The sequence below is a fragment of the Trypanosoma theileri genome, assembly GCF_002087225.1.
Source record: "Trypanosoma theileri isolate Edinburgh chromosome Unknown TM35_Tth_24_V1, whole genome shotgun sequence".
NCBI lineage: Eukaryota > Euglenozoa > Kinetoplastea > Trypanosomatida > Trypanosomatidae > Trypanosoma > Trypanosoma theileri.
The window spans coordinates 329,195-340,149 of NW_021639866.1; the positions used below are offsets into that span (position 1 = coordinate 329,195).

General features: G+C 39.7%; 5 protein-coding genes across 5 annotated transcripts; all 5 read left to right on the forward strand.

The window, feature by feature from the left end:
* Positions 1-246: 246 nt before the first annotated feature.
* TM35_000242260 (ribose 5-phosphate isomerase) lies at positions 247-702 on the forward strand (the record flags this gene model as incomplete). The annotated part of the gene is made up of 1 exon (XM_029027638.1): positions 247-702. The coding sequence occupies one exon, from the start codon at positions 247-249 to the stop codon at positions 700-702; it is 456 nt and encodes a 151-aa protein (XP_028881142.1).
* Positions 703-1,327: 625 nt separating this feature from the next.
* TM35_000242270 (putative elongation factor G2-like protein) lies at positions 1,328-3,829 on the forward strand (the record flags this gene model as incomplete). Its single annotated transcript, XM_029027639.1, has 1 exon — positions 1,328-3,829. One exon carries the CDS (start codon positions 1,328-1,330, stop codon positions 3,827-3,829), a length of 2,502 nt encoding a protein of 833 aa, XP_028881143.1.
* Positions 3,830-4,259: 430 nt separating this feature from the next.
* Positions 4,260-6,290, forward strand: TM35_000242280 (putative dipeptidyl-peptidase; the record flags this gene model as incomplete). The annotated part of the gene is made up of 1 exon (XM_029027640.1): positions 4,260-6,290. One exon carries the CDS (start codon positions 4,260-4,262, stop codon positions 6,288-6,290), a length of 2,031 nt encoding a protein of 676 aa, XP_028881144.1.
* A 914-nt stretch (positions 6,291-7,204) lies between these two features.
* TM35_000242290 (putative cation transporter) lies at positions 7,205-8,425 on the forward strand (the record flags this gene model as incomplete). The annotated part of the gene is made up of 1 exon (XM_029027641.1): positions 7,205-8,425. One exon carries the CDS (start codon positions 7,205-7,207, stop codon positions 8,423-8,425), a length of 1,221 nt encoding a protein of 406 aa, XP_028881145.1.
* A 1,142-nt stretch (positions 8,426-9,567) lies between these two features.
* On the forward strand, positions 9,568-10,707 carry TM35_000242300 (ZIP Zn transporter; the record flags this gene model as incomplete). Its single annotated transcript, XM_029027642.1, has 1 exon — positions 9,568-10,707. One exon carries the CDS (start codon positions 9,568-9,570, stop codon positions 10,705-10,707), a length of 1,140 nt encoding a protein of 379 aa, XP_028881146.1.
* Positions 10,708-10,955: the final 248 nt, after the last annotated feature.

The window sequence follows — 10,955 nt, forward strand, 5'->3', positions numbered from 1 at the left end:
TTCTTCTCTTGCAAACTCTCCCCCACCCAATAAAAATAATAAAAATAATAATAATAATAATAATAATAATAATAATAATAATAATAATAATAATAATAATAATAATAATAATAATACCACTAATAAGATCAATATATTCTTCCTAGATAAACCCAAATCAAGGAACCCACACGAAGCATTCCACAAGAACCCCATAAAACTACATCCAACACAAAACAAGTAAAAATAAAATAAAAAAAAGAACTCATGGTGCGAAAGGTTGCTATTGGCACGGATCAGGCGGGGTTCGCCATCCGCTCGAATCTCATGCGGTACGTGCAGGATGCCGGCGAGGAGTTCGTGCCGGTCTACTGCGGCCCGGAGTCCGCGGACCCGGTCGACTACCCCGACTACGCCCAGCGCGTGGCGGCGATGGTGGCCAGCGGCGAGGCGGACTGCGGCGTGTTGGCGTGCGGCAGCGGCATCGGGATGTCCATCGCGGCGAATAAAGTGCCGGGCGTGCGGGCGGCGCTCTGCCACGATCACTACACCGCCGCGATGTGCCGCATGCACAACGACGCCAACGTGGTGTGTGTCGGCGAGCGCACCACCGGCGTGGAGGTGATCCGCGAGATCATCATTACATTCCTGCAGACACCCTTCAGCGGGGAGGAGCGGCATGTGCGGCGGGTGCAGAAGATGGCCGCAATGGAAAAGAAGTAAAAAAGGAAAAACAAAAAAGAAGTGAAAATAAAGAAGCAACGTTCTAATTCACCAAAAAAAAAAAAAAAAACAACAACACCAATAAACGAAAGTGATGTAATCCTTAATAAAATTATCAGAAGTCTTCATTTCCACTTTGGAAGCGACATTCAAAATGAGAAATTATATACGTAAGTATGTGATGTGTGTGTCTATTTATGTTCAAGTTAACTCCACCATTGTAATGAATACATATATTCTTATATGTATGACTATGTGTGGTGTTTTTATTTATGATGTAAACAGAACAATATTTCCGTTTTTAACCTCTTTTTTCATTCATTTATTCTGTTATCATCAATATCAACATCATCAGCTTGTTCATGTTCACATCCTTCTTTTTTTTTTTTATTATTCCTTTTTCGATTTAATTTCGTTTTTACGGATACGATTTTTTTTTTTTTTTGTTTATTTGGAATTTTTTTTTTGTTTTTTACCATCTCTGTTTAAAATCATCTGATCTCTTTTTTGACATCTCTTTATTCTTTTTATTTATTCACTTCTTTTTTATTTTTTTTATTTCCCTCTTGTCTCTGTAAACATTAACAATGTATATAGGGATCCTCTTCCTCTCCACTGATTTGATATGCTTCGACAGTATGTTGCATTACATTGGCAGCGGAAAGTCCCTCTCTGGCATTGCACCACAAGAGTAATAGTGCGGCAGTTAACATGCTCTTCATCACTATACTCTTCACACACAACAGCAACAACAACAACAAAAACAAAAACAACAATGAATTCATTTGATGGAAAGGGAGAGGCATTAGAGGCATCTATTGCACGTATGCGGAATATTGGTGTAGTAGCCCATATTGATGCTGGCAAGACCACCACCACGGAGCGTATGCTTTTCTACGCTGGTGTTGTTAAACGTATTGGGGATGTTGACAGTGGGACCACCACCACAGACTTCATGAAGGAGGAAATGGATCGCGGCATTACGATTCAATCCGCGGCTGTATCTCTACACTGGCGGGGGCACGCCATTCATCTCATCGACACTCCCGGCCACGTGGACTTTACGGTGGAGGTGGAGCGGGCCATGCGGGTGGTGGACGGCGTGGTGGCCCTCTTCGATGCCTCCGCCGGGGTTCAGGCGCAGAGCCACACCGTACTGCGTCAAAGCCGAAAGTTTGGCACGCCCGTTATTGGATTCTTAAATAAAATGGATAAATACAACGCCAACTTTCAAAAGTCTGTGGAATCGATTCGCACCAAGTTGGAGGTAGAGCCACTACTCCTGCAACTTCCCCTCACCGCAGAAGACGGTGGCTTTGAAGGGGTAGTGGATGTAGTGGAGATGCGAACATGTCGTTTCAACGGTAAACACGGGGCAGAGATGGAAGTGAGAGATTTGCGTTTGACTAATTGTGAACCTGATCACATTATAAAAGCCGCTCTTAACGCACGGCATACACTCTTTTCTACATTAACAAAACTCGATGACACTCTGTCGGATGCGGTGATTGCCGCACTGGATGAGGCAGACGGGGATGAGGAAAAGGCGGAGAGTCTCATCTCATGTGATGTACTTCGTGCAGCTATTCGTCGACAAACACTACGGCAAGATGTTGAAAGACCTCTTATGCCAGTACTATGTGGAGCCTCTAGACGAGATCAAGGTGTACAACCCTTATTAGATGCTATTACATATTATTTACCATCTCCTGTAGATCGACCACTAACAGGTTATACACGTGAGAAGGAGATTGTTCCACTTCCATCAGCTTCAGCTATTCATCATGTTCCCTTATTAGCATTAGCATTTAAAGTAACACATGCTACAGGTCCAAAAGGAAAACGTCAACCTTTGGTATTTTTCCGAATATATAGTGGTAAGTTAACTCCAAAAATGACACTTGTAAATAATACCAATAATCGTCATGAAACTATTGAAAAATTATATGTTATGCATGCAAATCACCAAGTAGAGGTTCCACAACTTGTAGCAGGAGAAATTGGAGCAGCTTTTATGCAGCATACAAAAACAGGTGCTACCCTTTTTCATTCACCGAAGCATGTACAGTTTAATACAAAAGATGCTTCTAAAGAAGTTTTTACACTTGAAGGTATTGATGCTCCACCACCTGTAATTTCTTTTTCTATTGAAGCGGCAACAAAACAACAAATTCCTTTTCTGGAAAATGCTTTAGAGGAATTAAGTTTTGAAGACCCAAGTTTATGTGTTCACAAGAATGATTTTGGACAAATGGTGATAAGTGGAATGGGGGAACTTCATCTTGAAATTGTCATGTCAAGATTAGAGCATGAATATCAACTTAAATGTCGTCTATTACGTGCTATCATAGAGTATCGTGAAGTCATTAAGGAATCTGTAGAATTATCCCAAAAAGTAGGGACCTATAATGAACTCCCTTATATAGAGTGTTCACTTTTGCTGCGACCTCTACTAGAGGCGGATGACTCCTGTACACCGAGTCAAAAATGCTGCTTTATCGTAGATCCCGATTTTGCCTCTCAGTTTCTTTCTAATGCAACTTCATCATTATCATCTTCACAACACCAACACGGTGATCGCCGTCGCCGTACGGAGGATTATCACCGCAACGCCAAAGAAGAACTTCGACTTCTCACAGAAGTATTTAGTAGCGCTGTTGCCGACTGCTCTCATCTCGGACCACTCGCGGGTCTTCCTCTACATGGTGTACAAGTCATACTGACAGGACTTCGAAAACTTAGTAGTACACAATTAACAGAACGACCATTGGCACAAGCAGCTCGTTCACTTGTATTGGAGTTATTACGTTCTGTGCCCAAATCCCACCTTGCCGCACTTGAGCCAATGATGGAAGTGGAGGTTCATTTGACAGAGCCAACTTATATTGGACCACTCGTAAGCTCATTAAATGAACGTAAGGCTGTTACAGTAGATATTCAAGAAGATGGAAGATCAGTGAAGGCAATTGTTCCTATGCGGAACATTGTTCGATATACGATGGAACTTCGAAAAACCGTTAAGGGACATGCTAACCTTTATACACGCCTGCATCATTATCGTGTAATTGAAGATAAGGCTGTTTTCTCTCGAATTATGAAGAATTTGGGCATCTACGAAGATAATTGAGTGTCACTGTATAATTTATCTCTTTTTTTCCCCTCTCTCTCTCTCTTTTAATGAGAAAGAAAGGTAAATGGGAAAAAAAAAAGGAGACAGTGTTAAAAATCTCTAGATGCATTTGAATCACATATTACTTTGATACTAAATCGTAATTTATATATTGTATATCTCAAATCAATATTCCTACTTGATGTTTTTTTATTTTTTATTTCTTGTTGTTCATTCATTATTTACTTTCTTCCTTTCTCTCAACTTCCTCATTCCATAAATAGAAGATTAAAAACTAAAAAAAACAAAAACAAAATAAAGAAGAAAAAAAAAACTCTTCTTGTTTTTATTTATTGAATTTCATATATCAGTTACAAAAAGAGAGCAAAAGAGAAAAAAAAAAACGAAAGGAAAGAAAGAAAAAAAAAAGAATTATAAAAAGTTTACAATGCAAAAACATATTGTTCATAAACTTCCCCATAAAGTCAAAGTGATTGAAAATGACTGGATCCCATTGAGTGATGGCACCCGTCTCTCATGCCGCCTCTGGCTCCCATTAGATGGTAAACCACAACCTGCCATATTAGAATATATTCCATATCGTAAACGAGATGGAACGAGGACTCGTGATGAGCCTATGCATGGTTATTTCGCAGGCCATGGATATGCTTGTGTTCGTGTAGATATGCGTGGAAGTGGTGAGTCAGATGGTCTTTTACTAGATGAATACCTTCTTCAAGAACAAGAGGATGCTCTTGAGGTTATTGAATGGATAAGAAATCAGGTATGGTGTAATGGTCGTATTGGTATGATGGGAAAGTCTTGGGGAGGATTTAATTCACTTCAAGTAGCGGCACGTCGTCCAGCAGGATTAGAAGCTATTATAACAGTTTGTTTCTCAGATAACCGCTTTACAAGTGATATTCACTGGAAAGATGGTTGTCTTCTTAATGATAATTTTTGGTGGGGTTCCATTATGTTAGCGTATCAATCACGTCCAATAGATCCTGTTATTGTTGGAGAACGATGGAAAGATATGTGGCTTCATCGTCTGGAAAATATGCCACTGAATATTGCAGACTGGACAGAACATCAAACATATGATCAGTATTGGATGCATGGGTCAGTTTGTGAGCATTATAATTCTATAAATATTCCTGTAATGGCAGTAAGTGGATGGGCAGATTCATATACGAATTGTGTATTTACGTTACTCCCAAATATAAGGTGTCCAGTAAAGGGAATTGTAGGACCCTGGGCGCATATTTATCCACAAGATGGTGTTCCAGAACCGGCTATAGGTTTCTTACAAGAGTCTCTTAACTGGTGGGATAAGTGGTTAAAAAATAAAGAAGATGGGAAAACTGAAGAATCATTAAAAGTATGGATTGAACATTATATGCCACCTAATGTTCAACGCCCTCAAAGTGAGGGTCATTGGGTCACTTTATCTCCTTCTATTCATTCTCATTGTACGGTGCAGACTATGTTACTTGATAATGGCAGATTATTAGATACCAATGATACAGTAAATAAGGAGTTTAGATATGTTTTACTTAAAACTCCTTTGAATCATGGTTTACTTTCAGGTGAATGGATGGGAGCTGGAGTATCAGGTGAAAGTCCTGCTGATCAACGCCTGGATGATGGTCTTGCTATGGTATTTGATGGTCCTATACTAAATCAGGATATAGATATCTTGGGTATCCCTACATTTACGGTAAGACTCACATGTGATAAACCTAAAGCAATGCTATTTGCTCAACTAAGTGATGTCGCACCAGATGGTGCAGTTAGACGTGTTTCATTTGGTATAAAAAATTTAACACTATCTATGGATGGTAAAGAAATTATGTATTTACAGGAAGGGAAAGAATTATTGGTGTCTATTAAATTAGATTACTGTGGTTATCGTTTTTCTAAAGGACACCGAATACGCCTTTCTCTGGCAAACAGTTTTTGGCCAATGTTTTGGGTTTCTCCTGAAATCAACACATTAAGATTGGATCTTGACAGTGCGAGATTTTCTCTTCCCGTACTCACGACGAACGCCACTGCAGGTCCCAATCCGAAACCAGAAACAGCCGTTCCCACACCCATTACGAAACTCCGTCCAGGATTTGTGAATCGCTCCATCACGTACGATATCACGAAGGATGAGTGGACCTGCATTACAGACGGAGTGGGTGGTGTCTTTGGCGAGGGTGTTTACCGCTTTGATGAAATTGATACCACCGTGGAACACAACTTAAAGCGTGAGTTGCGACTTTCTAACAAGGATCCACTTTCGGCTTATTACAGTATTACACAAAAAATGAAAATGGGACGCCCGGGATGGGAGGCAGATATTGACATTAATACCCGGCAGACATGTGATGCGGATTATCTTCATATACATGCAGAGATTAAGGCAAGGATGAATAATGAACTTGTTTTTGAAAAGAATTGGTATCGCCGTGTTTATCGAGAGTCTTTTTAAGTGACAAAGAATGGAATAAATAAATAAAAAAAAAGGGAAAATGGAATGGAATAAAGTAACCACAATTTCTACCTTTTGGGAATAAGGGAAGGGAATTTCTTTCCTCTTGGTGCGAATTTATTGTCAACTGGACCAAACGTTGAATATATATATATATATGCGGGATTCTTATTATTTTTTTTTTCCTGTATTGCCTAGATTATGTTCCTCTCCTCCCTTTTTTTTTGGTCCGCGTGCGAAAAGAATGATCGAGTCTTACTGTTGTTTTTTACTTAGCAAGTCTTGTACTGGGGGTGTAAACATTTAGGAAAATGAGTTTTCTTTCCAATCTCTTACAGTCTGTCAATCGTAAGTTTCTGAAAAGCCCAAACCAACAACTAAACCCTCTCCGCCCCCGAGCGGGGAGCGGGCTAAAAAGGGGCTTCTCAGTACACTTTCATTTCGTTGGTTCTGTTAGGATGTTTTTGAATAAATAAGTGTCTGGGAAAATACAATTTATTTTTTATATACACGATGGGGTTTCAATTCGTGGAGGTTAAATACAGGGTTTTTCTTTTTGTTCTTCTGTTCTTGTTTATATAGTAGAAGTAAGGCTAAGATTATTTTCTTTTTCTTGTGGTCTTCTACCTTGTTTGAACCCTTGCTCTCTGTGAAAAGAAAAAAAAAATCATCAAAGAAAAAAAAAAAAGAGGCTTAAACAGTATTCTTTTCTATTCTTTTTCTTTTATTTTCTTCTGTCACGTAAAACAAAAAGGAAAATAAGAAAATCCCTCTGCCATCAAAAAAAAAAAGCAATCGTTCTTTATAGAGGAACAGAAAGGGCGTTTACAAAGCGAAAGAACAGAACAGAACAGAACAGAGAAAAGGAAAAACAAAAAAGAAAAAAAAGCACGATGGACCACTCAGGCCATAGTATGGGTGGTGACACCTGCGCTTCTCTCCTTTCAAAGCTCTCCTCCATGCTGGACGACAGCGGCGCCCCGTGTCTCTCGATGGACTCTCACTCTCACTCTCACTCTCACGCCCACTCGCACAGCAGCAGTGGAGATGAGGGGCACATGGAGCACGGCGGTCACGGCCATCATGGCGGCTGTAGTGCCACGCACGGTGCGTACTCTGTTCCTTTGCACGTTGCCGCTATATTCATTCTTTTAGTGGCATCCTTTCTGGGAACAATTATGCCACTTGCTGGAAAATATGTGCCAGCCCTTCGTATGAATTTGTTTGCGGTTGTCATTGCTAAGTGTGTCTCTACAGGTGTGGTTATGGCTGTTGCGTTGCTTACCATGTTAAATCATAGTTTGCACAGTTTTATGGAGGATTGTGTACCTACAGCACTCCAAAGCAGCACATACGATGCATACGCCTTGTTGTTTGCGATGGTAGCAGCTTTGCTAATGCATATGGTAGATGTTGTAATGGATTTATTACTTGAAAAATGGTCTATGGAAGCTGAAAACAGGGGTTGTTCTTCTTCTACTGGAGTAGTGGATGGAAATGAAGAGGATATAAAACGTAATCAAGGATCATCTACATGTAATGTAGAAGGATGTTGTGCAGAACCTTCATCAATGTGTGAGCTTAGAGGATGTTGTCAAGGAACCGGTGTTGGTACTTTAACTCGTCTGACTGGGGCACGTCGTATTGCTGCTGCTGTTTTGATGGAATTCGGTTTAACACTGCATAGTGTATTCTTGGGTATCTCTGTGGGGATCACAGATGACTCAAGTACAAAGACATTACTTGTGGCACTATCCTTCCATCAACTATTTGAAGGACTTGCGCTGGGTTCAAGACTTGCAGAAGCATCTATGCATTCAGGAATGGAGATATTACTAACTCTTATCTTTTCATTTTCTGTCCCTGTTGGCGCAGCGATTGGACTTATCACCATGCAAGGTTCGAATGTGTCGGTTACTGGACCAGTCTTTGTGGTTCTGCAGGCCATTGTGAATGCCGTTGGTGGTGGAATTTTACTTTATTTGGGTTTTGGACTCTTGTTGAATGACTTCCCAGCAGATCTTCGTAGACATGCAGGCATAAAGGAAAAACATCGTTTATGGAAATGTTTGGCGATGTTTGTGGCACTATGGGGAGGGGCAGCCATTATGGCAGTGCTAGCAAACTGGCACTAATGTGTAATGTACACATCCTGTTCCTTGTTTTTTTTTTTTTTCTTTCTTTTCTTTTTTCTCTTTTGATTTTTTTTTTTTTTTGGGTTCTCTCGTGTAGGTGGGAGTCCATAATATTGGGATTGGATATATTAATATGTTGTAATACGATGAGGATAATATGATAGCCGCAATTGTAAAAAAAGAAAAAAAAAAAAAAAGGCATCTTTGGGTGGTTTTCAATACATTCTTGTTGAAACCCACATTTAAATTCAGTGAGATTTTCCCTGTTAGGCACATTCGTTAATGGGATGTGACCTTATCTATACACGGATAGTCGAAACTGGAGGAAGAAAACAGAAAAAAAAAAAAAATACAATGAAAAACACATTTCTGCTGATAGGTAACAAAAAAAAAAAAGAAAAAAAAAGGGTGAAGTGCGCGTGTAAAAAGGAGGGAGTAATACAGAAGCAAACGAAAAAAAGAAAAAAAAATCGAACAAAGGATATTTCTGGGTGTGGGGTGTTTGTAGATGTGGGTGTTTATTATTATCATTAATAATAAATAATAATAATAATAATAATAATAATAATAATAATAATAATAATCACCATTTATTATTATTATTATTACTGTTATATATTTCAAATTGTGTGGATGTGCCAGTGTAAGGATGTGAAGAAGTCTCCCAGGTATCATGAGAAGAATGTAGTGTGGTGGTACTACAAGATCTCCCATTGTTATTCCTATGGTTTATGGAGTTTGTTGAAAAAAGAAATAAAGAAATAAACCATACATACATGTATCAACGAAGTTTTTTTTTTTTTTCAAATTAGTTTTCCTGATTATTTAGCAAAGCGTTTATTCCCTTTGGGAATATAACCAAGAGAGGGTGGGGGGAAAGTTAAAAGATGAAAAAAAGAAAGAAAGAAAAAAGAAAAAAAAATAGCAAATTCCATGGACTTGACTACTTCATTTTGATTTTTCAACTAGTATTAATGTCTTCATTACGTAGTGGTTTTCTTTTTTTTTTTTTCCTTTTTTTTTCTTTTTTTATCATTTTAAATCAAAAATCATAACAAAACAAAAAAAAGAAAGAAGAAAGGGATTGGATAAATTGCATTTTATTTTCATTCTTGACAAGAATTTTTTTTTTTTTTTTTAATATGGCAGATATCACTGGTAAATGCGACACGCTTCATTCGCGTTATACTGCACTGTATGAGGAAATGAATAACGAGAATTGCCCAATTACTCATCCGTATAATCGTAGAGGTTTACATTCTTGTGTTTCCTCTAGGGGTGCTTACTCTGTGCAATTGCATGTTTGGGCAATTTTTGTTCTTTTGTTTGCCTCTTCTCTGGGGACGACACTTCCACTTCTCGGGAAGTACGTACCTGCACTTCGCATGCATCCATTTTTAATCGTACTTGGTAAGTGTATATCTACTGGTGTTGTTATGTCTGTGGCCATGGTTCATTTGCTAAACCAAGGTATTCTTGGTTTTCTGAAGGATTGCGTACCATCTGTACTACAAGATTCATTTGATGCGTATTCTCTTCTACTTGCTATGGTTTCAGCGATGTTAATGCACTTGATGGATGTACAGATGGATTCTTTAGTTGAGGGATGGTCAAAGCGTGATGCCGGCTATTCTCCACCGGATGAGTATGAACAGTCTGGTCTCGAAGTAGAGCGGGGAGGAAGAACAACACAGGAAATGACTACGGCGCCTGATAACAGTGCGGCCACTCTGGCTGGATGCCATAACCACGGTACCGTGTCTACAGCACGCCTTGACAGTGCTCGGCGTATCGCATCTGCGGTATTCATGGAATTTGGATTGGCGCTACACAGTGTCTTTCTGGGAGTCTCTGTTGGCATCGCCAACGACTCGGAAACTCAGGCATTACTTGTGGCATTAACACTCCATCAAATCTTTGAGGGTCTCGCACTGGGCTCACGATTGGCAGAAGCCACTATGAATCTTTGCATGGAGATATTCTTTATTATGATCTATGCTACCTCTGTGCCTATTGGCATCGTCATTGGTATAGGAGTGGTGAAGGGGACGAATGTGTCCATGACGGGTTCCGTATTTGTCACTCTGCAGGCGGTGTTTGACTCAGTCTGCGGTGGGATAATGCTGTACTTGGGCTTCACGTTACTTCTCAGCGACTTCCCGGCGGACCTGCGGGCCTTCACCGGGGCCACAGCACCACATCGTGTATCGAAGACTTTTGCAATGTACGCCGCACTGTGGATTGGCGCAGGCATTATGACAATACTGGGAAAGTGGGCGTAGAAAGAGTGGAGAGAAGCGAGAGAGAAAGAGAGAGAGAGGAAAATGATAAAAAAAATAAATAAATACATACATACATACATACATACATACATACATTGCGTGTGTGTGTGTGTATTTGGGCTTTTGTGGCTTTGTACACATGTATAACTATTGGGAAAGAGGTGGAAAAAATGTGGAAATCGATTAAGGGAAAAGAAGGGAAGGGAAGAAGTACGAAAAAGAGAAAAAGGAAAAAAAAAAAAAAAAAA